This window comes from Schistocerca americana, chromosome X (assembly GCF_021461395.2).
Source record: "Schistocerca americana isolate TAMUIC-IGC-003095 chromosome X, iqSchAmer2.1, whole genome shotgun sequence".
Classification (NCBI taxonomy): Eukaryota; Metazoa; Arthropoda; class Insecta; order Orthoptera; family Acrididae; genus Schistocerca; species Schistocerca americana.
Window position 1 is genome coordinate 804,971,713 of NC_060130.1, and position 26,240 is coordinate 804,997,952.

The 26,240-nt window shown below is 45.5% G+C and overlaps 1 protein-coding gene across 1 annotated transcript in view; it reads right to left on the bottom strand.

Annotated features, from left to right (window-relative positions):
- Positions 1-26,240, bottom strand: part of LOC124556687 (collagen alpha-1(XI) chain-like) — a 560,578-nt gene that overhangs the window by 253,625 nt on the left and 280,713 nt on the right. Inside the window, exon 3 of the mRNA XM_047130656.1 lies at positions 25,256-25,412. Within this exon, the coding sequence (XP_046986612.1) occupies positions 25,256-25,412 (157 nt within the window). The remainder of the gene's footprint in view (positions 1-25,255; positions 25,413-26,240) is intronic.

Here is a 26,240-nt window from a genome sequence, read left to right on the forward strand (position 1 = left end):
CAACGTTAATAAAAGACACAGTAATCAGACAACTAACATAGCACACACACAATTAAAAAAACACGGCGACAGTATGGTTTCTGTTCACAAGAGATAAAAGGCACACTCAGCGACAGTATGATGGCTGTTCGCAACACTTCCCAAAAAACGCAACACGTAACACCCACTGTAAAACACTCACTGTAGAACACTCAATGTAGAACACTGCACGAAAGTGGCGGCACAAAGATGACGCTCCAGAGCCAGAGGCAGATGGGGGGGGGGGGGGGGGACCTGGAGGAGGGGGAAGAACAAGGAGGGAGGAAGGAAAAAAACGAAAAATGGGGGGGGGGAGGGAACCAAGGAGGGAGAGGACTAATAAAGGGGGAGAAGGGCAGACGTGAGAGGGAATGAGAGGAGGCAGAGGAGGGAAATGTAAAAGGACTGGGGGAGAGAAGGGGGCAAAGAGAGGGGAGGTGGGGAATAAAGAGGATGGAAAGGGGGGAGAGGGAGCCCGGGAAAAGGACAGAGGAAAGGAGTGGGAGTGAGGATCAGAGTTGATAGGAGGGTTAAATGGAGGGAGAGAGGGCAACATCTGGGAGGGGGAGTTGATGGAAGCCACCTTGGGAAAGGAGATGTAGGGTGTAGAGATGGAGGGTAGGGGGGACACAACAGTGAAGACGTGGCAGGGGGCGGGGATGGGAGTGGAGAGGAGCAACCAGGAGGTGAGGGGGTTCAAGGCGGCAGGAGGTGTAGAGGATGCGGATATGTTCGAGGAATAGGAGCAGATGGTGGAAAGGAATGAGATCATAGAGGATCCGCGTGGGGGACGGGAGGTGTATACGGAAGGCGAGGCGGATTGCATGATGCTCAAGGATCTGGAGGGACTTATAGTATTTGGGGGGGCCAGATATCCAGGCAGGACTGGCATAACAGAGGATGGGATGGATTAAGGATTTGTAGGTGTGGAGGATAGTAGAGGGGTGCAACCCCAATGTCTGGCCAGAGAGGAGTTTGAGGAGTCGGAGGCGGTTGCGGGCTTTGGATTGGATGGAGCGGAGATTAGGGATCCAGGTGAGGTGACGGTCAATGGTGAGGCCAAGGTAGGTGAGTGTGGGGGTGAGGCAGACAGGATGGGCGCAGACAGTAAGGGAGAAATCCAGGAGCCGGAAGGAGTGAGTGGTACGACGTACGATGATTGCCTGGGTCTTGGAAGGATTGATTTTCAGGAGCCACTGGTTACACCATGCAACAAAAAGGTCAAGATGATTCTGAGGAAGTCGTTGGGACCGTTGGAGGGTAGGAGGGAGGGCGAGGAATGCGGTGTCATCAGCATATTGCAAGAGGTGTACTGGAGGGGGGGGGGGGTTGGGGCATATCTGCGGTGTACAGGAGGTAGAGGAGAGGGGAGAGGACAGAGCCCTGAGGCACACCTGCAGAGGGGTAGAAGGTGTGGGAATTGGCATTATGGATTGCAACATAGGAGGGGCGGTGGGAGAGGAAGGAGGCCATCAGACGGATGTAGTTGATAGGAAGGGCGTAGGTTTGGAGTGTAAACAGCAGACCGGGATGCCAGACACGGTCGTAGGCCTTTTCGAGGTCAAGGGAAACAAAAATAGCTGAGCGACGGGAGTTAAGCTGGAGGTAGAGGAGAAGTGTGAGGTGGAGGAGTTGGTCATCAGCAGAGAAGGAAGGTCGAAAGCCACATTGGGTGTTGGGGAGGAGGTGGTTTTGGCGGAGGTGGTGATGGATGCGCTGGGAAAGGATGGATTCCAAGAGCTTGCTGAACACCGATGTGAGACAGATAGGACGATAGGAAGAGGCATCAGATGGAGGCTTGTTGGATTTGGAGAACATCAGGATATGGGAGGTTTTCCACGGGTTGGGAGAGAAGCCAGTGGCAAGGATGACATTGTAGAGGGTGGCAAGGATTGAAAGGAAGGAGGGAGGGCAGTGTTTGAGGTGGCGGTAGGTAATGCAGTCATGGCCGGGAGAAGTGTTGCGTTTAGTGCGGAGTGTGAGGCTGATGTCCTGTGTAGTGATGGGAGTATTAAGTTCAGATGGTGGTGTGTGGCCCAAGTACTGGAAGCTAGGAGCATGGGGAGGAACAGAGGTATTCGTACGGTCCATGACGTCAGGGAAGAGGGAATAATCAAAGTGGGGATCATCTGGGATGGAAAAAACATCGGAGAGGTGAGAGGCAAAGTGGTTGGCCTTACTGAGGTTGTCAGGAAAGGGACGGTCATTAAGGAGGAGAGGGTACTGGGAGGTGGGGCGGTTCCCAGTAAGGCGGTGGAAAGCAGACCATTACTTGGAAGAGTTTACGGGGAGCGTGGTGTTGAGTTGTGTACAGCCCGAGATGAATCATATTGAAAATTTATTGGACATAATCAAGATGTTAATTCGTGCACAAAATGCTGCATCGGCAACACTTCCGCAATTATGGACGACTATAGAGGCAGCATAGCTCAATATTTCTACAGGCGACTGCCAACGACTTTTGATACCATGTCACAAACAGGGTGGTCCATTGATCGTGACCGGGCCAAATATCTCACGAAATAAGGGTCAAACGAAAAAACTACAAAGAACGAAACTAGCCTAGCTTGAAGGGGGAAACCAGATGGCGTTATGGTTGGCTCGCTAGATGGAGCTGCCGTAGGTCGAACGGATCTCAACTGCGTTTTTTTTTTTTTTTTTTTAAATAGGATATCCGTTTGACCTATGGCAGCGCCATCTACCGGGCCAACCATAGCGCCATCTGGTTTCCCCCTTCAAGCTAGATGAGTTTCGTTCCTTGTAGTTTTTTCGTTTGATGCTTATTTCGTGAGATATTTGGCCCGGTCACTATTAATGGACCACCCTGTATAGTTCCTGCAGTACGCCGCGAAATAGGAGGTCCGACACGATATTAAGAGTTATCCCATAACTTTTGTCACCTCATTGTCTGTGCACAATGATATATCATATGAGTTTATATTCTGTTCCCTTCTCAGTACCTGAATCTTCCCAGTAGGTGTCTTGTTTACAGTTTATTGAAACTGATGGCACTGCCTAAGATGGTGTGTAATGTATCTCGAGTCTAAGCTGTTTCCATGATCATAAACATAATTATTTAGCGCAAGATGGATAGTTACAGTCTGTTGTCACGTTCCTACTTGTTACACCAAAGACAGTGTGATTTTAGCTACAGTTTGAGAGTGATTACATCATATATTCATTTACTGAATGTTTGTAGTTTTACCGTTAAATCAATGATCTTCAATAACACTGTGTATTCATTAATCATTTTAATATTAGTGACATTCAGCCTTATCCAATCACCGTGGAAATGCTTAATGGAACTCAACGATACAGCATATAATTTCTCCACAGAACATTTGGAAAGTCCACGTCTAAAAAGGAGTCCCAGTTTGTAATGTATTTCTGCGCACACTAGGTCCACGGATGTGGCTGCGCCCCACACCTATTACCTGGCTCGCCGGTATGACTGCTCGCCCGCGTGAATGCTACTGAGGTGAAGGAACTCGCGAGCCTCGTGGAAGGCGGGTGATGGATGGGGGCGACGGCCGCGCGCACGATGATGCAGTGCTCTCCCGTGATCTCACAATCCACCACTCTTTAATTAGCTCCCCAAGGCGGAGTGCATTAGGTAATAGAGTGTTCCAGAATGTGGCTAATAAAATGGCCACTAGATAAATAATTTTCTTCAGGAAGGTATTTGAGACAGTTCCGCATTGTCGTTTAGTGAACAACATACGCAGACCACCGATTATCGGATCAGACCTCTGACTGGATTCGCGACTTCCTTGTCGACAGAACTCATTGCGTGACTCTCAGCGGAACAAAGTCTGCAGATGTATAGGTATTTTTAGGAGTATCTTTGGAAATGTGATAGGACCATTAGTGCAGTGACGGAAAATAAATCGCAAAGCCAACATGGAGTTGTGCGACATAAATAAAAATTTGTAGACGTCTTTTTCCATATGAAAGATGATCTATATTCAGATTTGGCGCCAGTCGCATGAGAGTGGCGCTAGTAGCACCACTATGAGGATGCAAATCACGTTTGCTTTAAATACACTCACAAACGGTCGTGAGCGTTAGTTACCTTTCAGATTGAACTTGGTGAATTGATGTTAGTCAAGAACGCCTTTAAGGTGACAAAGACGCCATTATCATCAGCTCACTGAGTTTCAGTGAGGCCGTTTAATAGGGCTACGAGAAGCTGGATGTCCCTTCTACGATATTGCAGAAAGACGTGGCAGGAAAGTAGCCACCGTACCTGGTTGCTAGCTGCGGTTGTCACGAGAATTCACGATCGCAAGAAGACCGGCCTCCGTACGGCCACGTGACGCTACCGAAAAGGAGGACCAACGTGTTCCGTGTACAGGGTGGTCTTGATAGTGACCGGACCAAATATCTCACGAAATAAGCATCAAACGAAAAAACTACAAAGAACGAAACTCGTCTAGCTTGAAGGACGAAACCAGGTGGCGCTATGGTTGGCCCGCTAGATGGCGCTGCCATAGGTCAAACGGATATCAAATAGGAACCCCCATATTTTATTACATATTCGTGTAGTACGTAAAGAAATATGAATGTTTTAGTTGGACCACTTTTTTCGCTTTGTGATAGATGGCGCTCTAATAGTCACAAACGTATAAGTACGTGGTATCATGTAACATTCCGCCACTGGGGACGGTATTTGCTTCGTGATACATTACCCGTGTTAAAATGGACTATTTACCAATTGCGGATAGGCCGATATCGCATTGATGTATGGCTATTGCGATCAAAATGCCTAACAGGCGTGTACTATGTATGCTGCTCGGTGGCCTGGACTACATCATCCAAGTGTCTGGACCGTTCGCCGGATAGTTACGTTATTGAAGAAAACAGGACGTGTTCAGCCACGTGTGAAACGTCAACCAGGACCTGCAACAAATGATGATGCCCAAGTAAGTGTTTTAGCTGCTGTCGCGGCTAATTCGCACACCAGTAGCAGACAAATTGCGCGAGAATCGGGAATCTCAAAAACAACATCGATTGCACCCGTACCACATTTCTATGCACCAGGAATTGGATGGCGACGACTTTGAACGTCGTGTACAGTTCTGCCACTGGGCACAAGAGAAATTACGGGACGATGACAGATTTTTTGCACGTGTTCTGTTTAGCGACGAAGCGTCATTCACCAACAGCGGTAACGTAAACCGGCATAATATGCACTATTGGGCAACGGAAAGTCCACGATGGCTGCGACAAGTGGAACATCAGCGACATTGGCGGGTTAATGTATGGTGCGGCATAATGGGAGGAAGGATAATTGGCCCCCATTTTATCGATGGCAATCTAAATGGTGCAATGTATGCTGATTTCCTACGTAATGTTCTACCGATGTTACTACAAGATGTTACACTGCATGACAGAATGGCGATGTTCTTCCAACATGATGGATGTCCGTCACATAGCTCGCTTGCGGTTGAAGCGGTATTGAATAGCATATTTCATGACAGGTGGATTGGTTGTCGAAGCACCATACCATGGTACTCACGTTCACCGGATTTGACGTCCCCGGATTTCTTTCTGTGGGGAAAGTTCAAGGATATTTGCTATTGTGATCCACCGACAATGCCCGACAACATGCGTCAGAGCATTGTCAATGCATGTGCGAACATTACAGAAGGCGAACTACTCGCTGTTGAGAGGAATGTCGATACACATATTGCCAAATGCATTGAGGTTGACGGGCATCATTTTGAGCATTTATTGCATTAATGTGGTATTTACAGGTAATCACTCTGTAACAGCACGCGTTCTCAGAAATGCTAAGTTCACAAGGGTACATGTATCACATTGGAACAACCGAAATAAAATGTTCAAACGTACCTCAGTTCTGTATTTTAATTTAAAAAACCTACCTGTTAACAACTGTTCGTCTGAAATTGTGAGCCATATGTTAGTGACTATGACTGCGCCATCTATCACAAAGCGAAAAAAGTGGTCCTACACCTGGAGTTATGGTCTGGGGTGCGATTTCACTTGACAGCGGGAGCCCTCTCGTGGTTATCACACGCACCCTGACTGCAAAAAAATGGTTCAAATGGCTCTGAGCACTATGGGACTTAACATCTATGGTCATCAGTCCCCTAGAACTTAGAACTACTTAAGCCTAACTAACCTAAGGACATCACACAACACCCAGCCATCACGAGGCAGAGAAAATCCCTGACCCCGCCGGGAATCGAACCCGGGAACCCGGGTGTGGGAAGCGAGAACGCTACCGCACGACCACGAGATGCGGGCCCCTGACTGCACGTTTGACCATTCCACTGGGTGTTTTCCAACAGAAAGACACTCGTCCACATACCGTTGTTAGACCCTAACATGCTCTACAGTGTGTCTACATGTTGACTTGGTCTGCTCGATCACCAGATCTGTCTCTAATCGAGCACATATGGGGACATCAACGGACGACAACTCCGATTTTATCATTGACAACCAGTATTAACCGTCCCTGTACTGAAGGACTAAGTGCAACAGGCATGGAAATCCATCCCAAAAACTGACTTCCGGGACCTGTACAACACAATGCATATACGTTTGCATGCTTCCATTCAACATTCTGGTGGTTACACCAGGTTATTAATGTACCAGCACTGCATCAGCATTTGCTACGGGCTATCTCGTGCTTATACAGGGTGGTCGGAAATCCCGTTAAAAACTTCTAGCACCTGTAGAGGGTAGTGTGAACATAACATTTTGAATAGGAACCTATGTCCGGAAATGTATCGTTTCCGTTCTACGACAGTTTCAATGCACATGATTATCTCATCCACACCCACATGAGGAATGTACTTGGGCGTGACCCAGTACAATTGTTGCAATCCATTTGAAAAGACTACTTACGCATTTGCATTACAACTTACACCTTATGGTTTACATTAGTCGACAACAAAAAGAACCCAGCATCTACGGCACCAGCCGCAACGTACCGATGCATTACAACAGCGGCTAGATGTGGCGACCACCATCGTTGTTACACACATTGTACCTCCGAAGCATGTTCTGGTACACTCTCTCCATCCCACCTGGCGTCTATTTAATGTCTTGTGCAACGGCCAGAACTCGTGCCAGCAGATCTTCCTCTGTCTCTACAGGTGTCTCATAAATTAGGCTCTTCGTACGACCCCACAAGAAGTATTCCATAGGGGTTAAATCTGGCGATCGTGGCGGCCACGCGGTTGGACCACCACGGCCTATCCATCTTTCACCATACCGTCTGTTGAGACAGCCACTGAAAAGTGAGGTTGTGCTCCATCATGCTGAAACCACATTTCCTGACGGACACTCAATGCCACAGCTTCCAAGAACGGGTCCATTACGTGTCGTAGGAAGACTAAGTATGCGGGACCCGTGCGCTTGGATGGAAGGAGGTATGGTCCAATCACATGACCGTCCAGAATAACAGCCCACACATTAATTCCAAACCTGTCTTGAAATCCCTGAACATGCGTGGCAATAGGGTTTTCGTCCGCCCAGACATGGCTATTTCGAGCATTCTGAACACAATCCCTTGTGAATCTACATTCATCTGTGAAGAGAACTCGACGTGGAAACAGGGGCGCATCGATGCAACGGTGCAGGAACCATGTGCAGAGGGCGACGCGTTGTGGAAAGGCTGCTGGACCCATAGAGTGTACCCTTTGTTAGTGGTACGGATGTAATTGTTGCTCATGCAGGGCGTCCAAGACGGTACTGCGACTAGCAGCCATTGCACGCGCAATTGTTCGCGAACTCGTTGACGGGCTATCTTCTATGCGACGCAGTTAACTTTCTTCAAATTCGGGAGTGCGGCATCGCCGTGGAGCACCACAATCCTCCCTCCTCACGGTGAAGGTACCCGTTTCTCGTAGCCGTTCTATAACTTGGGCAAACAGTTTGTGCGATGGAGTGTGAAGGTGTGGAAAACGTTCGTGATACAGCCGACTAGCAGCTCTTCCGTTACCTCCAGCTTCGCCATACACAAGGAGCATGTCTGTGTATTCCGCAAACGTGTACTGCACCATGCTTCCTCTACCGGTGATGCACGGGTATTGATTTGACCTGACAACAAAGCGGACAATAAGTGACATCTGGGGATCGTTTGACGTAGTACACGTCATCGTGTCTACCCTGTTGCATATCAAGACAGGGAACTCTGAGACGTTTCTCTTGCCCTAAGTAGACGTTGACGAGGTACACATCTGAATTGAAACTGTCGTAGAACGGATACGATACTATTCCGCCGGCCGGAGTGGCCGAGCGGTTCTAGGCGCTTCAGTCTGGAACCGCGCGACCGCTACGGTCGCAGGTTCGAATCCTGCCTCGGGCATGGATGTGTGTGATGTTCTTAGGTTAGTTAGGTTTCTGAGTTCTAGGGGACTGGTGACCTCAGATGTTAAGTCCCATAGCGCTCAGAGCCATTTTTGATACTATTCCGGACATTCCTATTCAAAATGTTCTGTACTCCCTACCCTCTAGATGTCCTAGAATTTTGTAACGGGAATTTCCGATCACCCTGTATTACCCTGAATTCTTGTAATGTCAATCACTTAGATATGTTACGTAGAGAAATGTATTCCCGAAGTTTAATTACTTACGTTAATTATTTTTTGGTGTTGCGATATCTTTCCGTCAGTTTATTTACAATATACACAAGTGATCTAGTGGATAAAGTCGGAGGCTCCGTGATGTTCTCCGTAGTTGATGTGGTTGTCTATAAGAAGGTGGCAACGTTGGAGGACAGTAGTAATTGCACGGAGACCTGCAAGGTTTGGCAGTTGAACCTAAACATAAATACACTGCCTGTGAAAACAAGTGCAGCTCCCAGAAGTGGAGAAGGAAACAAAAAGAAGCATCACAGGTTGTGAGGGTGTGTGATGTTATGACAGTGGTTACTGAATGAAGTGAAATTTGCAGAAAACTTATCAGTATGACGCTGCATGCCTTGTGGCTTGAATGTATGCACTGATTCTGTTTGGAAGGGTGTCAAAAAGCCGTTGTATACTGCCATGAAGCAAACTGACACACAACTGTTGTAACTGGTCTTTGATACCCTTGATACTAGCACTGGGGCGTCTGAGCTTGTCCCATACATATTTTATCGGGAACCGATCAGGGAACTCGCCGGTCGCAGTATCACGTGTCATGGGTGGAGCAGCCCTGCCCTTTTCAAAAATGGCACCAGGTTACTGTAGCATGAGAGGAGACGCATGAAGACGCATGAGGACGTTGGCGTACCGTCGTGTCGTTAGAATTACCTCAGTCACTATCAGCTGTGACCTGAAGTCATGTCCGAAGACTAACCACACCTTGGGCCCAGGATTAACACCGCTGTTCCGCTACAAAATATTGGAAGAGTGTGATCTCTCCCCAGGTCTCGCCATACTAGCCGATGATGGTCATTTGGATAGTGCAGCACGACGATTCATCAGTAGACACATGCTTCCCGGTTACGGCACCGCCCTAGGCGCATCAGTTTGTGTTGTGGTGTTGATGGCATCCTTAGCATGAGACAAGTCCATAGTCCATCCGTTGCTAATCTCCGACCGATGGTGTGCGGGTGACACAGAATGATTCAGGGAATCCATTACTTGCTCTCGGATGACACGGGTAGTAGTGAAGGTTTTATGCTGCACGTGGTATGTAATACAGCTCTCCTCCCTTGAGATGGTCAGCCGGCCGTAGTGGCCGTGCGGTTCTAGGCGCTACAGTCCGGAACCGAGCGACCGTTCCGGTGGTAGGTTCGAATCCTGCCTCGGGCATGGATGTGCGTGATGTCCTTAGGTTAGTTAGGTTTAAGTAGTTCTAAGTTCTAGGCGACTGATGACCTCAGAAGCTAAGTCGCATAGTGCTCAGAGTCATTTGAACCATTTGGAGATGGTCAGTAGTTGTGTACCAGGATCTTGATGACAAGTATACCAGCTCTTTAGTTCCTAAGCAGTCCAACATCGGGCCAGTGTCACATCCTAATGTATGACAAATCTGGATATTGGACTAATCGACCAGCCAGCCAAATCGAGACCGACAATGAACCCCCTGTCACGTGTTGATAACACACTCTCAGGGGATTACGTGGCATCTCCATGTGCTTCAAAGTGATTTCTCAACATGTGACGATGCCCCTTATATACCCTACCAGGCCCAGTAACAGCACTAAACACGAACACCACTATTGCACTTTGGTTGTTGTGCTACCCGTCACACAGAATTGCAGCTCTAAGCATATACATACATACCTGCCGTGATATCTACGTGTATGAAGTTATGCTAATATCCGATGATGCCTTTTTATTGCTTCACCTTTGTCAGGGAGTATAAATGTACCCTACCGAGCATAAATAGGTGAAGGAAATAACTACCACTGGAGTCATGACAAATCAGTGGAAATAAGAGATTATCGTAAAATATCAAGGAGCAACCATGTGGAACGACCGGAAGTGGAAGTACTACATACAACGAACTGTATGTCAGGTTGACATTTATTGGGAGAATCTTAAGGAAATGTAAGTCATCCACGAAATAAGTGGCTTGTAAAACACTTTTTCGACCAATTTCTTGTCAGACTGGGATCCTTGCCAGGTTGGTTTAACAGAAGAGGTAGAGAAGATCCAACAAAGGACGGTGCTCTTCTTCACAGCGTCATTTATTTGGCGTTACAACATGACAGAGGTGCCCAACAAACTCCAACGGTAGACGCTTCGAGGCAGCCGTTGTGCATCACGGAGAGGTTTACTACTGAAATTTCGAGAGAGTACGTCCTAGGAAGAGCTGGACGACATATTACTTCCTCCCACATACGTCTCGCGAAATGACCACAAAGAGAAACTATAGCTAATACGGAGGTTTAGCATTATTTTCCCACGCGCCATTCACAAATGCAACGGAGAACTGGGGACACGATAATGCTATCGGAAGAACCCTACGCAACGCACGGTATGATGGGTTACGGAGTGTAGATGTAGATGTGGATTACTTAAATAAATGAACATTACAATACAATAGCTCAAGTCTCCTCTATTGTCGCGGATGTGTCAATTAAATTGTCACTGACAGTTTACCTTCATTGGCAGTTTGTAAGATTCTCTTGACAGTAGATCAACACAACATTACAAAGTTCACCGATTTCAGACATATTAAAATACAAAGGGGAACTAAAAGACGTCGGTACATTGTAAATGCACGATGTCAAAGTTAGCGTAAGGAGGGCTATGCGTGAAGCGGTCAGTGAATTCGAAAGTAAAATTCTATGTTCCGACTTGACAGAAAATCCTAGGAAGTTATCGTCTTACGTTAAATCAGTAAGTGGCTCGAAACAGCATATCCAGACACTCCGGGATGATGGTGGCATTGAAACAGATGATGACACGCGTAAAGCTGAAATACTAAACACCTTTTTCCAAAGCTGTTTCACAGAGGAAGACCGCACTGCAATTCCTTCTCTAAATCCTCGCACAAACGAAAAAATGGCTGACATCGAAATAAGTGTCCAAGGAATAGAAAAGCAACTGGAATCACTCAACAGAGGAAAGTCCACTGGACCTGACGGGATACCAATTCGATTCTACACAGAGTACGTGAAAGAACTTGCCCCCCTTCTAACAGCCGTTACCGCAAGTCTCTAGAGGAACGGAAGGTTCCAAATGATTGGAAAAGAGCACAGGTAGTCCCAGTCTTCAAGAAGGGTCGTCGAGCAGATGCGCAAAACTATAGACCTATATCTATGACGTCGATCTGTTGTAGAATTTTAGAACATGTTTTTTGCTCGAGTATCATGTCGTTTTTGGAAACCCAGAATCTACTATGTAGGAATCAACATGGATTCCGGAAAGAGCGATCGTGTGAAACCCAACTCACTTTATTTGTTCATGAGACCCAGAAAATATTAGATACAGGCACCCAGGTAGATGCTATTTTCCTCGACTTCCGGAAGGCGTTCGATACAGTTCCGCACTGTCGCCTGATAAACAAAGTAAGAGCCTACGGAATATCAGAGCAGCTGTGTGGCTGGATTGAAGAGTTTTTAGCAAACAGAACACAACATGTTGTTATCAATGGAGAGACGTCTACAGACGTTAAAGTAACCTCTGGCGTGCCACAGGGGAGTGTTATAGGACCATTGCTTTTCACAATATATATAAATGACCTAGTAGATAGTGTCGGAAGTTACATGCGGCTTTTCGCGGATGATGCTGTAGTATACAGAGAAGTTGCAGCATTAGAAAATTGTAGCGAAATGCAGGAAGATCTGCAGCGGATAGGCACTTGGTGCAGGGAGTGGCAACTGACCCTTAACAGACAAATGTAATGTATTGCGAATACATAGAAAGAAGGATCCTTTATTGTATGATTATATGATAGCGGAACAAACACTGGTAGCAGTTACTTCTGTAAAATATCTGGGAGTATCCGTGCGGAACGATTTGAAGTGGAATGATCATATAAAATTAATTGTTGGTAAGGCGGGTACCAGGTTGAGATTCATTGGGAGAGTCCTTAGAAAATGTAGTCCATCAACAAAGGATGTGGCTTACAAAACACTCGTTCGACCTATACTTGAGTATTGCTCATCAGTGTGGGATCCGTACCAGATCGGGTTGACGGAGGAGATCCAAAGAAGAGCGGCGCGTTTCGTCATAGGGTTATTTGGTAAGCGTGATAGCGTTACGGAGATGTTTACCAAACTCAAGTGGCAGACTCTGCAAGAGAGGCGCTCTGCATCGCGGTATAGCGTGCTCGCCAGGTTTCGAGAGGGTGCGTTTCTGGATGAGGTATCGAATATATTGCTTCCCCCTACTTATACCTCCCGAAGAGGTCACGAATGTAAAATTAGAGAGATTCGAGCGCGCACGGATGTTTTCAGACAGTCGTTCTTCCCGCGAACCATACGCGACTGGAACAGAAAAGGGAGGTAATGACAGTGGTACGTAAAGTGCCCTCCGCCACACACCATTTATACTCCGCAAGCCACCCAACGTAGATGTAGATGTAGATGTAAATACGTCGAAAACAAACTTCTAGACTGAGATTTTTAGTTACTAAGTCAGTTACTTGTTCTGAAGGTCATATTCACGATATACATTATGATGTCAACAGAACGAACATAGAAAACACACACACACACACACACACACACACGCTCACACACAAACACTTCAAGAACTTCCTTTTGGTAAAGAAGAAGTTGTTGAGGAGAAACATCTTCTATCTACATTTGAAAGAACTGCTGTCAGACATTTTATTTCCATTCGTAGATTGTCAAAGAGTTTTGCAGCTGTATATTTCACACCTTTCTCTGCCAAAGTTAGATTCATTCAATCGAAATGCAAGTTAGTTTTCCTTGTAGTGTTGTACTTGCGGATATCTTTGTTAGTTTCAAACTGAGATTTATACCAGGCTGATCGTATTATTTCGTCCAATCGCTGTACATTTAATGGACTTTATAGCGAAGTAAAATGGATACGATGGAGGTATATTACTTTCGAATAATGTACTCGCTGGAGCAGAACGATGATTCACTCCCTACACATACATGTGTTATCAATTGAAGACATAAAGTCTGTAAATCAGTCCGCGATCATTTTATTTATAGCACTTTTTTTCACAAGTCCGTCTTGATCACATAGATTTCTTTACACTTTATGGCCGGCTTCGGCTTTATATCACAATCTTTTAACGATCTGAAGATGGCGATAAGCCGAAATCGGTCATAAAGTGTAAAGAAATCTATGTGATCAAGACGGAATTGTGAAAATAAAAGTGACATGCATGTGTTTCGAACCCCGATAACGTACGCCTGCTGTATCTACAGTTTGATGAAAATATTCCTGATTCTGTGCTTACTCAAAGTATCTCTTGATTGATGTGCTTCAAACGACTTTTGCAAGTAAAGTGTTAAAGCACCGAACGTACTGCCTTCACGTAATTGGGAGCCAAAGCAGTTACGCAGCATTTGAAGCAACAGGTTGGCGGCTCAGTCTTGCAACTGTGAGCTCTGATCTGTGTCAGCAACAGTTCTGCATGAAGAACTCCAGCACCATATCACTTGGGGGGGGGGGGGGGGAGGGAGGGAGGGAGATCTTTGGGCACTGTTGTGATGTTAAGATATTCATGTGCGTGCTCATGAACGTCAACGGTAGTTATGAAATTATAACATTATGAACGGAGAAATGCAGTGGAATGTAATGTACAGGGAATAGGCAAAATAATGTGAACAGTGATAATAATGGGATGGTTGTGTTTGACGGTCAACAACGCAGTTAAGGCACGTGTCGCGCTGGACTGTGCGTGTTCAGTACATCAGTGCAGGTTGTTTAACAGTAGTGCACACTTCGTATTTGTATTCAGAGACCGAGATCGAAGTGCAATGAAAGACTTAATAGAGTTCCAACGAGGGCAGGTTGTGGGGGGCCGATTAACTGCAGCATCAGTAAACAAGACAGCCAAATCACTGAATTTTTCAAGAGCAACTGTTTCAACAGTCATGACAGCCTACACAAAAATGGAAAGACATCATCGCGTAAACGTAATAGTTGGCGCAAATCAAAACTAAATGATAGAGAGCGTCATACGCTAACACGAATTGTGTCAAAACAACACAAAAAGACGGCGGCTAAAGTGACTGCAGACCTCGACAGCCATGTTCGAGACCCCGTATCTATCGACAGTGTCCGCCGAGAATTCCATATTGTTGAACTGCTATACCGAAACCATTAATGATGACAACCAAGGCAAAGTAGCGTAAAACATGGTGTCAGGGGCATAAATCCTGGACGGCTGATCAGTGGAAACACGTCATATTGTCAAACGAGTCAACGTTTTCGTTATTTCGAACATAGGGCCGGATTTACGTCTGGAGAACGCTACAAGAAGCCCACAATCCTGATTGCTTGATTCCAACGGTTAAGCATGGAGGTGGAAGTGTGATGGTGTGGACAGCCATATCATGGTATTCTGATGGTCCCATCATTACTGTCAAAGGCCGTGTTACAGCCAACGATTATGTGAACATTTTAGGTGAACTGGTGCACACCACGATTCAAATGTTGTGCCCCAACAATGATGCCATATTTCAGGGCGGTAATGCACCGATTTACACAGCCAGGAAAGTACAATCGTGATATGAGGAGCGTACAACTGAAATGCAGCGTCTTCCCTGGCTAGCACAGTCCCCGGATTTGAAGATTATCGATCGAACCCTTGTGGGCCGCGTTGGAGCGCAGACTCCGGAGCATATTTCTGCCTCCCTCGTCACTACAGGGGTTATAAGAGGTTCTGATCGAAGGGTGGCAAAACATTCCGCTGGAGACTATACAATCATTATATGCCAGTATTCTAAGAAGAATCGCAGCTGTATTACGGGCAAATGGGGGTCCAACCCCTTATTAATGAAACATTCCCAAATACAAGTGTTCACATTATTTTTCCTATCCCCTGTATATTGACGTTGTCAGTCAACACGTAACGGAATATAACAGTGTCACAAACAGCTTGAGGAGAAAGCTATCTTAACCCTTTAGTGCCGAATGTCGCAAATTCGCATCATACCAATGCTGTGCTAATAATTGGAAGGTTAACTGTTTTAGAGCGGCACTCTCTCTGCATAAAGCTACCAACGCTTTTGAAAAATGCTGCTCTCTCCAGAGTATTTCGAGTACCTCTAAAGCGCCAAGATATTTGATTTTTATCTAGAAATTTACACAGGTGTTACGGGATTAAAAGAGCGTCTTTGTTGACGCTGCTATCACTGAGCACTTATAGCATAGTGCGTTGGAACCATAGGTCTTCTTTGTCATTCCAACATAACGAAGAGAAAATAAACGTCCCTTTACACGGGTGCTAAGGAATTCAGCAGCAGCCAGTTTAACAGACACGTTTTGTCATTTTAGAGTCACCATGTATACGTTAGCGCAATCAGCTATACGGGTGTTCAGCGCATAGACGAATATCTGTACTGCTCATTTGATCGAATTCATGTAGTGCTGGGTATTTGCCAAAAGCTTCAAACATTGCTTCGTATAGTATTGAAATCATTGTATTTCGCTACTGGGTTGAAGTCTGCCTTAACAACGCACCTAATGGCACCACTGAAGAATAAATACCTTTGTGCGAAAAAGTGGCTAGCTACACAGTCGTGCTTTGCTCACAAAAACAGCCTTCATAACAGTGAGACCAAAACACGAAGCTTCCTTGTATCTGTATAATTATAAAATCATGGCGTGATACCACGAAGTTAAAGGTGACTCTCCCGTCTCTCTATAAAAACGATACCACAGGTCTTGTGCAAGTTAATGATGACAGAGAAAGTGTTTTTTTTTTCATTTTTCATGTTTTACTTTTCGTCCCTGCAGTGAAAGAGAAACATCAGTCTCATTTAGTTCAGCAGAAGGCGACAGCGATTTCTATGGTCGATTAGCATTACATATAGTGGCCTACTTGCGTTTTATGATACGACGCGTAATCTGTACGCTAAACAAAGGACTAGGGGAAGGAGCCTTAGTTTGACAGAAGACGTGTGGAAGCTGTATGAAGTCGTTCTCAGGTTTGTTTAGACGTCACCGTCCGAATACTTCCAAGCCATGGACTCGAACAGTGTAGCAACAGTATGCCTTCATATTCCTGTGAATAATTAAACATGTCCACGGGTAGGATCCGAAGGGTAGAACCAGTGTTATGACCTTCAGGATGCAGAATTTATTTGTTTATGTATTTATTTATTCTTTGCTTTTAAACATATTATATGGGAATCTAACAGAACCGATATAAATCATATCTTCGCGGATAATAACAAATTTATGTACAGTATTAATTATTTATTCCTAGTACTTACACAGCAAATAACGGACAGCTGAAAGGTGGAAGGAATGTGCAACAGGTTAGGAAATACCCTCAAAAGAAGAAAACCGTAGGTATCGGCAGGAGATCTGGGTAGCGTTTCTGTTGCCCCTCAACGTCCAATAACTTTCCCCTCCAAATACTTGGCCAACGCAGTTTCGCACAGCTGTTGCGTAATGCGCCGGGGCATCTTGTTGAGAGTAAAGTGAGATGAAGTCGTCGTAGGTTATTTGTAGTCCCAGAATGGGATAGGTTGTCAACATTTTCAGGTAGTTCTCTCCAATTGCTCTTACATCAGACAACAGAGGCTCAGTTGCTCCGGACATGAGATACTATCCCATACGTTAACAGCTGGCTGATTTAACTGCCTCTAAAAACAAATCTTTCGTTCTTTGTATACCAAGACTTACAATTTCCTGTTGAAATGACCTGATAATCTGAAAGTAAAGTTGCCTCATCACTCCAAATTATCTTACAAAACAACTCATTATCACCTTCTCTAAATTCATGTAACACTGTCTCGCAAAACTGAAGCCTACGATCAGGATCGTCGTCCAATAGCCCATTTATGAGATGAGGTACGTAATGTTCGAATTTGGGTTTATCTAAAACTCTCGGCGCAGAACTTCTAGAAATATCCTGTTCGAGAGACAGACTACGAGTAGACTTCTAGCGCTCTGGATAACAGCTTCTACAACTTTAAGCTTAGTTCAATCACTTGTAACGGCATACCTAACCTGTGGCAATACACTGTAGCTCCGCTTTCCGCAAAATACACTCCTGGAAATTGAAATAAGAACACCGTGAATTCATTGTCCCAGGAAGGGGAAACTTTATTGACACATTCCTGGGGTCAGATACATCACATGATCACACTGACAGAACCACAGGCACATAGACACAGGCAACAGAGCATGCACAATGTCGGCACTAGTACAGTGTATATCCACCTTTCGCAGCAATGCAGGCTGCTATTCTCCCATGGAGACGATCGTAGAGATGCTGGATGTAGTCCTGTGGAACGGCTTGCCATGCCATTTCCACCTGGCGCCTCAGTTGGACCAGCGTTCGTGCTGGACGTGCAGACCGCGTGAGACGACGCTTCATCCAGTCCCAAACATGCTCAATGGGGGACAGATCCGGAGATCTTGCTGGCCAGGGTAGTTGACTTACACCTACTAGAGCACGTTGGGTGGCACGGGATACATGCGGACGTGCATTGTCCTGTTGGAACAGCAAGTTCCCTTGCCGGTCTAGGAATGGTAGAACGATGGGTTCGATGACGGTTTGGATGTACCGTGCACTATTCAGTGTCCCCTCGACGATCACCAGTGGTGTACGGCCAGTGTAGGAGATCGCTCCCCACACCATGATGCCGGGTGTTGACCCTGTGTGCCTCGGTCGTATGCAATCCTGATTGTGGCGCTCACCTGCACGGCGCCAAACACGCATACGACCATCATTGGCACCAAGGCAGAAGCGACTCTCATCGCTGAAGACGACACGTCTACATTCGTCCCTCCATTCACGCCTGTCGCGACACCACTGGAGGCGGGCTGCACGATGTTGGGGCGTGAGCGGAAGACGGCCTAACGGTGTGCGGGACCGTAGCCCAGCTTCATGAAGACGGTTGCGAATGGTCCTCGCCGATACCCCAGGAGCAACAGTGTCCCTAATTTGCTGGGAAGTGGCGGTGCGGTCCCCTACGGCACTGCGTAGGATCCCACGGTCTTGGCGTGCATCCGTGCGTCGCTGCGGTCCGGTCCCAGGTCGACGGGCACGTGCACCTTCCGCCGACCACTGGCGACAACATCGATGTACTGTGGAGACCTCACGCCCCACGTGTTGAGCAATTCGGCGGTACGTCCACCTGGCCTCCCGCATGCCCACACGCTCAAAGTCCGTCAACTGCACATACGGTTCACGTCCACGCTGTCGCGGCATGCTACCAGTGTTAAAGACTGAGATGGAGCTCCGTATGCCACGGCAAACTGGCTGACACTGACGGCGGCGGTGCACAAATGCTGCGCAGCTAGCGCCATTCGACGGCCAACACCGCGGTTCCTGGTGTGTCCGCTGTGCCGTGCGTGTGATCATTGCTTGTACAGCCCTCTCGCAGTGTCCGGAGCAAGTATGGTGGGTCTGACACACCGGTGTCAATGTGTTCTTTTTTCCATTTCCAGGAGTGTATTTCCGCAAGTTGAGACAGCCTTCCTTGTAGGTGGAACAGTGTTGAAATTATAATTCCACTCATTTATTATTAACTCTTTCTTCATTAGGAAACATATTTACAATAGGCTAGAACCAATAACGAACAATGTCAATGATGTTTGATCAGGTAGCAGTAAACTCTGGTGTTTCTAGCAGTAATTACGAGGGGCGTTTGAAAAGTCCGTGCAAAGATAAAAACTACTTACGTGTTTGGGTAAACCTTTATTTTTCGACAGTCTCCTTTTAGGCTTATACACTTCGTCCAACACTGTTATAATTTGATGATCCCTTCCGAATAATAGGAATTGTCCAAGTCTGCAAAATAGCTATTAGTTGTTGCAATCACCTCCTCGTTTGAATAAAATCTTTGTCCGCCAGCCATTTCTTCAAATTGGGAAACAAATAGTACTCCGAGGGAGCCAAGTCTGGAGAATAGGGGGGATGTGAAATGAGTTGGAATCCTATTTCCATTAATTTTGCAACCACAACTGCTGAGGTATGTGCTGGTGCATTGTCATGATGGTAAAGGACTTTTTTGCTGTCCAATCGCCGGCGATTTTCTTGCAGCTCGGTTTTCAAACGGTCCAATAACGATGAATAATATGCACCTGTAATAGTTTTACCCTTTTCCAGATAGTCGTTGAGTATTATTCCTTGAGAATCCCAAAAGACACTCGCCATAACCTTTCCGGCCGAAGGAATGGTCTTCGCCCTTTTTGGTGCAGATTCTCCCTTGGTAACCCACTGCTTAGATTGTTGTTTGGTCTCAGGAGTATAGTAATGTATCCATGTTTCATCCACAGTGACGAAACTACGCTCAAAGTCCTGCGGATTCTTCCTGAGCAGCTGCAAACCATCCTTGCAACACTTCACACGATTCCGTTTTTGGTCAAGCGTGAGTAATCGCGGGGCCCATCTTGCGGATAGCTTTCTCATGTCCAAATGTTTATGAAAAATATTATGTACCCGTTCATTCGAGATGCCCACAGCACTAGCAATATCACGCACTGTAACTCTTCTGTCGTCCATCACCATATCATGGATTTTATCAATTGTTTCTGGAGTCGTAACCTCCACAGGGCGCCTAGAACGTTCAGCATCACTTGTGCCAATATGGCCACTCTGAAAATTTTGAAACCACTTATATACTGTTCTAATCGAAGGTGCAGAGTCGCCGTAATGTTTATCAAGCTTCTCTTTAGTGTCCTGAAGCGTTTTGCCTTTCCTAAAGTAATGTTTCATCACCACACGAAATTCTTTTTCGTCCATTTTTTGACAATCACTCGACTACCTTGAATCACGCGAATGCCAAACACAAAGAAATAGACCAATATGTCTGAAACTTGGTGTGCGTTCTTTCCAAAGATGCTACTAACTAAACATGATCTCGATACGCGCCGGTGGTGCCATCTCTCGGACTTTGCATGGACTTTTCAAACGCCCCTCGTATCTGGCAAAAAAAAAAAAATTATGGCAGTGCACTCTGTAGTTTCTATATCAAAAATGATTACCTTAATGTTATCAGTGAGTTACGATGGGTAATGACTTTTGGACCACCCTGTATATATGCTCTAGGGTACTGTGTGCTCCGCGATACATCACTGCCGCTTTCTAACATTCAAGGAATAATTTCGTATTTATTCATTTATGACACACTATCAAACATAAAGAACGATTTTTAACGAACTTGCTGATTTTCTCTAAAATAAAGTATCGATTGTCCCTCCTAAGAGTTGTCAGGTGCATTTTATCACTATTCATCACGTCTTTCATGTGATATCAAGTGCCGACGGAAAGCGTCAATTTGCTGTTTTGATTCCCATTACAGACAAATTATTTTTAAAGCGGATGTACCTGTTTGATACAGCTGTCAGATATTAGTCTAGGGCAACATTTGCCCTATCGAGATGTATTAATACGGAAGTAAAACACGAAGAATAACTAGTACTCCAGCTACGATCGAGCAGTATTGCTGCATGGCGGGTAACAGTCACTGCGGGACATTGCGGTACTGGTTATTCTTCTTGGACCACTGTCCCTGTTAATGCGTATCGATGAAACGAATATCGCACTAGACTAATTTGGGAGAGCTCAATTGTACGGGCACGTAAAATTCCGCTTTTAAAAATAATGTTGCTTCTAAAGGCAAACAAACCGACTCTTTTCATCGATATTGGGCGTCGTATGAAGGACACGATGGGCTGATTCCAGCTACATACTACAAAAACGAAGTTGTAATTATCTGACGATACACCAGACGAAATGCACCTTTCTCTCAAAGGGATGGGGGTGGGTGTGAAAACGAAGCGTAACTCACGACATGCAAATAGTCAGACTACATTCATCCAGTGTATGAAAATGAGAGTATATGTACAGTGTAGTCACAAACAGTCTGAAAAGCTTGTAAGGCTGTTGCAGTGGCGGTTGGACCGAGAAATAATCGTTAAAAAACTCGATACGGTGCTCCGTTTCCGAGTTAACTAGCACTGAAGTTAGCCAATCAGGCCGTTGCGGGTGCAGATTCAAGCGGCTCGCAAGATAAAATTAGCGATAGTTGTCCTCATAACGTAGATGATAGCGGACTGTCCAATTTTTGTATCGCTCTTTTGTTTGGTTTAAGGAAACCAAACGAAGAATACGTTTGGTGACACCATATCTGGCGGGGCGCTCGAATTTGCACACGCAAGGGCCTGATTGGTTAACTTTAATGTTAATTAACTCAGAAGTAGCGAGACGTATCGAATTTTATTCTTAACAATTATTTCTCAGCACAACCTACCCTGCAACAAACATATAAGCTTTGCAGACTATATTTCTGACCACCCTGTACATATAGACTGGGTGATTCAGCTGCCCGTACTGACTCGTTTTACGTAACCTGCAGTACGTCAATATCAGGAACGTATCCGGGCAGGCGAAAGCCATGTAATCGATACAAATTCCCTCTCAAAGCTTTGGCCGACTGTTAGCAAATGGAATTATACTGTAAAAAATATATGTGAAGACTGGCCGTGACTTACTTCTCTCATTCTTACCCAAGTGTCTCCAATCTTTCTTTGTGTAATTAACAGTGTAGTCATACAGGTTTTGGATGTCTCTGTAAGTTTACTCCATTTGCAGCGCTTAAGCTTTCGTAAATGATTCAGAATTTATATACCGGGTACTTGTTAGTTGCACTCTTCCCATTTTTATACCTCCTTTTCATTTCGTTGGTTCTGATGGTGAAACGCACTTTATAAGGCGACGTTTCCATCTACGAAAGGTTAAGTGCAATAAATGAAATAAACTGAAAAAGACATGCGAGACTTGTATGACTACACCCATAATTACAAAAATAGTTTATTGGAGACACTTGGATGAGTGCGACAGAAGTAAGATATCTTGATCCGAAAATACCGTGTAACCCATGGCCAAACCTTAATTGTATATTTTACATTGTGATTCCGTCTGCTGACAGTCGCCCAAAGCTCTGAGATGGGAAGTTGTGTCGATTACGAGGCTGTCGCCTGTCTGCATACCATTCCTTTAAACCACTCATCGATTTCAACCAAACAGCGGAGGAAAAATCCCATTTAAAGGTTAAATAACTTCTGAAGTAGTGTTAAACGTTTGTTCCCCTAACTAACATTCCTTTTAGTAGCTAGTAGAGAATCAATGCATATTACAAAAAATGGATGTAGGTACATGTATACGTATGTTTCCCACCTCCTCTTAAACCACTGGACTGATTTTACAAAATTTGGTAGACACATCACTCACTGTCTAGAAAGAACGACTGTGGAGGTAAGAAACACCTACCTCTCAAAGGGCGGGGGTGCAGGTGGAAAAGAATCTCAGCTCACGACGTGCAGATGGCCATACTACGTTCATCCAGTATTTGACAATGAGAGCACTTAGTGACTTGAAACGAACTTTACACAAATTTTCGAATCTTTGCGACAATTTTTCTCGCTTCTACCTTCCACAAAATGATGAAAAAAGTTCTTCGCTTACTACATTTTCGCTGTTCATGCAGTAAAACTGCTGCGCCAAGCATGACCTTTTAATTTATTGCTTCTTCACTAATAATTCTGCTTACAATATATTTTGCAGATAGTATTCACACGTACTACTGGACGTACCTGCAAAATTATGGCATTGTGCGACGCGTAGTTCTGAAGATATGATGTCACAAACATTGAGCTGCATGAAAACAAAACTGCAGGGCGAAATTCGCTAAAGATGTAGGTGGAATACGTGAACAAATATGTGTAGAAAATTTTAAATATATGTTTAGTAAATGTGACATGTGAGTATGCAGGCAAAGCCATGGGCAAAATGCTCCTTCTATACCCACGGCTCGATTTCAAACAAACTTTGTACAAATATTACTTAGTACACGGAAGAAATACTGTTGGGGTAAGAACCAGGAACCCCCTACAGGGGTGGAGGTGGCAACATGGAGAGAGAAGGGGAAGGAAGAAATCGACAGAGAGGGGGAAGGAGATGATGGATACAGATTTGGGGGAGGGGGAGAACGGTAGAGAGAGGGGGAGGAGGATATGGGCAAAGAGTGCGGGAAGGAGAGGATAGACTAATGCAGTCGGAATAAATTCAAACATAAATACATACCTGGGCAACTACAGGTACGGAATTGACACCATGAATCCTGCAGGGCTCTCCATAAATCCGTAAGACTACGAGGGGGTGGAGATCGATTCTGAACAATACGTTGCAAGGCATCCCAAATACGTTCAATAATGTTCATGTCTGGGGAGTTTGGCGGCCAGCGGAAGTGTTTAAACTCAGAAGAATGTTCCTGGAACCACTTTGTAGCAATTCTGAATGTGTGGGGTGTCGCATTGTCCTGCTGGAATTGTCCGGGTCCATTGGGATGCACAATGGACATGAATGGATGCAGGTGATCAGACATGATGCTTACGTACTTGTCACCTGTCAGAGTCATATCAAGACACACCAGCAGGCCTATATCAATCCTACTGCACATGCTCCAAACCATAACAGAGCCTCCACAAGCTTGAACAGTCTCTTGCTGACACGCAGGGTCCATGGATTCATGATGTTGTCTCCATATCCCTATACGTTCATCCGATCGATACAATATGAAACGAGACTTGTACGACCAGGCAACATATTTCCAGTCATTAACAGTCCAGTAGTCTTTTTTAGCATTTTCCCCTTGGCTCATGTATGTGTTTAACTCATAAGACACCTCCTTATCCCTCTCCTCCCTGTGTCCACTTCTTCATTCCACTGTCCACATCATCCTCTGACCTCTCTCTGTCTATCTCCTGTGCCTCATTCTCATTCTCTCTTCATCTACTTCCTGTCCCTCTCTTTGTCCATTTCCTCCACTCCCTCTCTCTGACAATATCTTACTCCTCCTGTCTCTAATGATATCCTCTACCTCTCTCTTTCCATCTCCACCTCCCCCTCTTCCTGTTTTACCTGCCCACTACCCCTCTACACTTTCCACATGCCTCACGCATTTTCCCCTCCTCTCCTCTTTCTGTAGATTTCCTCCTCCCTGTCCCTCTGTCATTTCCCTCCTCTGTCCATCACAACTTGTACCCACCCATATTCATAGCATAAAGCAGGTCACTACTATCCCCACAACAGTCCTGCCATGCAGGGTAGGCTACCCATAGGGGGCCTGAAAATTATTTATTTGCCAGTGACATACAGGCCACCATACAAAGCATGCTGAAACCATTCCAACAAAATATGTTTCTATATAACATACCTGTCACGCAGGGCAGCCTATATGCCAGAGACTGAGCAAAACCCTTTGTTTTCCCCTGTCTGCACTACTATTGGGGCTAGGAGTATATGAACCCCACAGTGCTGATACTTGTGAGGCTCCGCAGCTCGTGGTCGTGCGGTAGCGTTCTCGCTTCCCGCACCCGGGTTCCCGGGTTCGATTCCCGGCGGGGTCAGGGATTTTCTCTGCCTCGTGATGACTGGGTGTTGTGTGATGTCCGTAGGTTAGTTAGGTTTAAGTAGTTGTAAGTTCTAGGGGACTAATGACCATAGATGTTAAGTCCCATAGTGCTCAGAGCCATTTTTGAACTTGTGAGGCCTGCTGTTTGCCAAGTTTGGTTGAAATCGATCCAAGGGTTTGAGAGGAGAACTAGGTCGCTAGTTTAGTACTAATGGTAGGCAAGCGTAGTAAACTTAGTATACTTACTCTCCATCGGCAGTGGAGACTCCGAAGCTGATGGAGTTGTTACTGCCGTCAGCACCGTCGTCCTGGTAGAGCAGTGTCACATCGTTGCCCAGCGACACACTCAGCTGCTCGTCGCCCATGTCGTCGTAGATGGTGAACAGCACCGCATGCTCCATGCCTGCAGCACAGTGCCCTTGTCTCAAATGCTGAATTGTGTACTCCATGGCACAACACAGCTGCTTTCAAATAGTCAAGATAGAATTTCTCACTTACTCATTTACCGTACACTATCAAATGTAAAAGCAAAATTTTAACTAATGCTCTATTTTTTTGTAAGTAAGGTTGTATATATTGATTAATATACACTCTGTGATTAAAAAAAGAAGCACCCAGAAGAGGGGAGGGGGGGGGGCGAAGGAAACAAAATTACACTACATGGGATGAGAGGGTATGTAATATTATTTCAGTTATTACAAAATTGACTCAAATTTACAAATAACTTGGCAGTATGAGCCCACTTATGAGTATGATGTTGCACCCATGTGTGAAATTGGTCCACAACTATTGTAACTGCTACTTGAAATCTTGGATACTGGCATTAGGACGGAGCTGACGTTTGAACTGGTACCATTCATGTTCTGTTGGGTCACATTGGGCTCTTTCTGGCCACAAGAAGACCTCATCATTGTGCTCACAGTTCTTAACGACATGTACCATGTGTGGATGAGCATTGTCCTGTTGAAAAATAGCACCAGGATACTGTCGCATGAGAGGTGACACACGAGAATGTAGGATGTCCACGATGTATCGTTGTGCTTTCAGAGCTGCCTTAGTTACTACCATCTGTGACCCGATGCCATACTCGAGTGTGGCTGTGGTGCTGAGATAGTTGGCTTTTCAAGCCGGCTATCTGGGCAAGCACCCACGCCAGCAAAAGGTTGGCGACAGAAAGAAATCGCGCGTAATCGGTCACAGCCATTTGCGCCATGCACTATATAATGGGGTA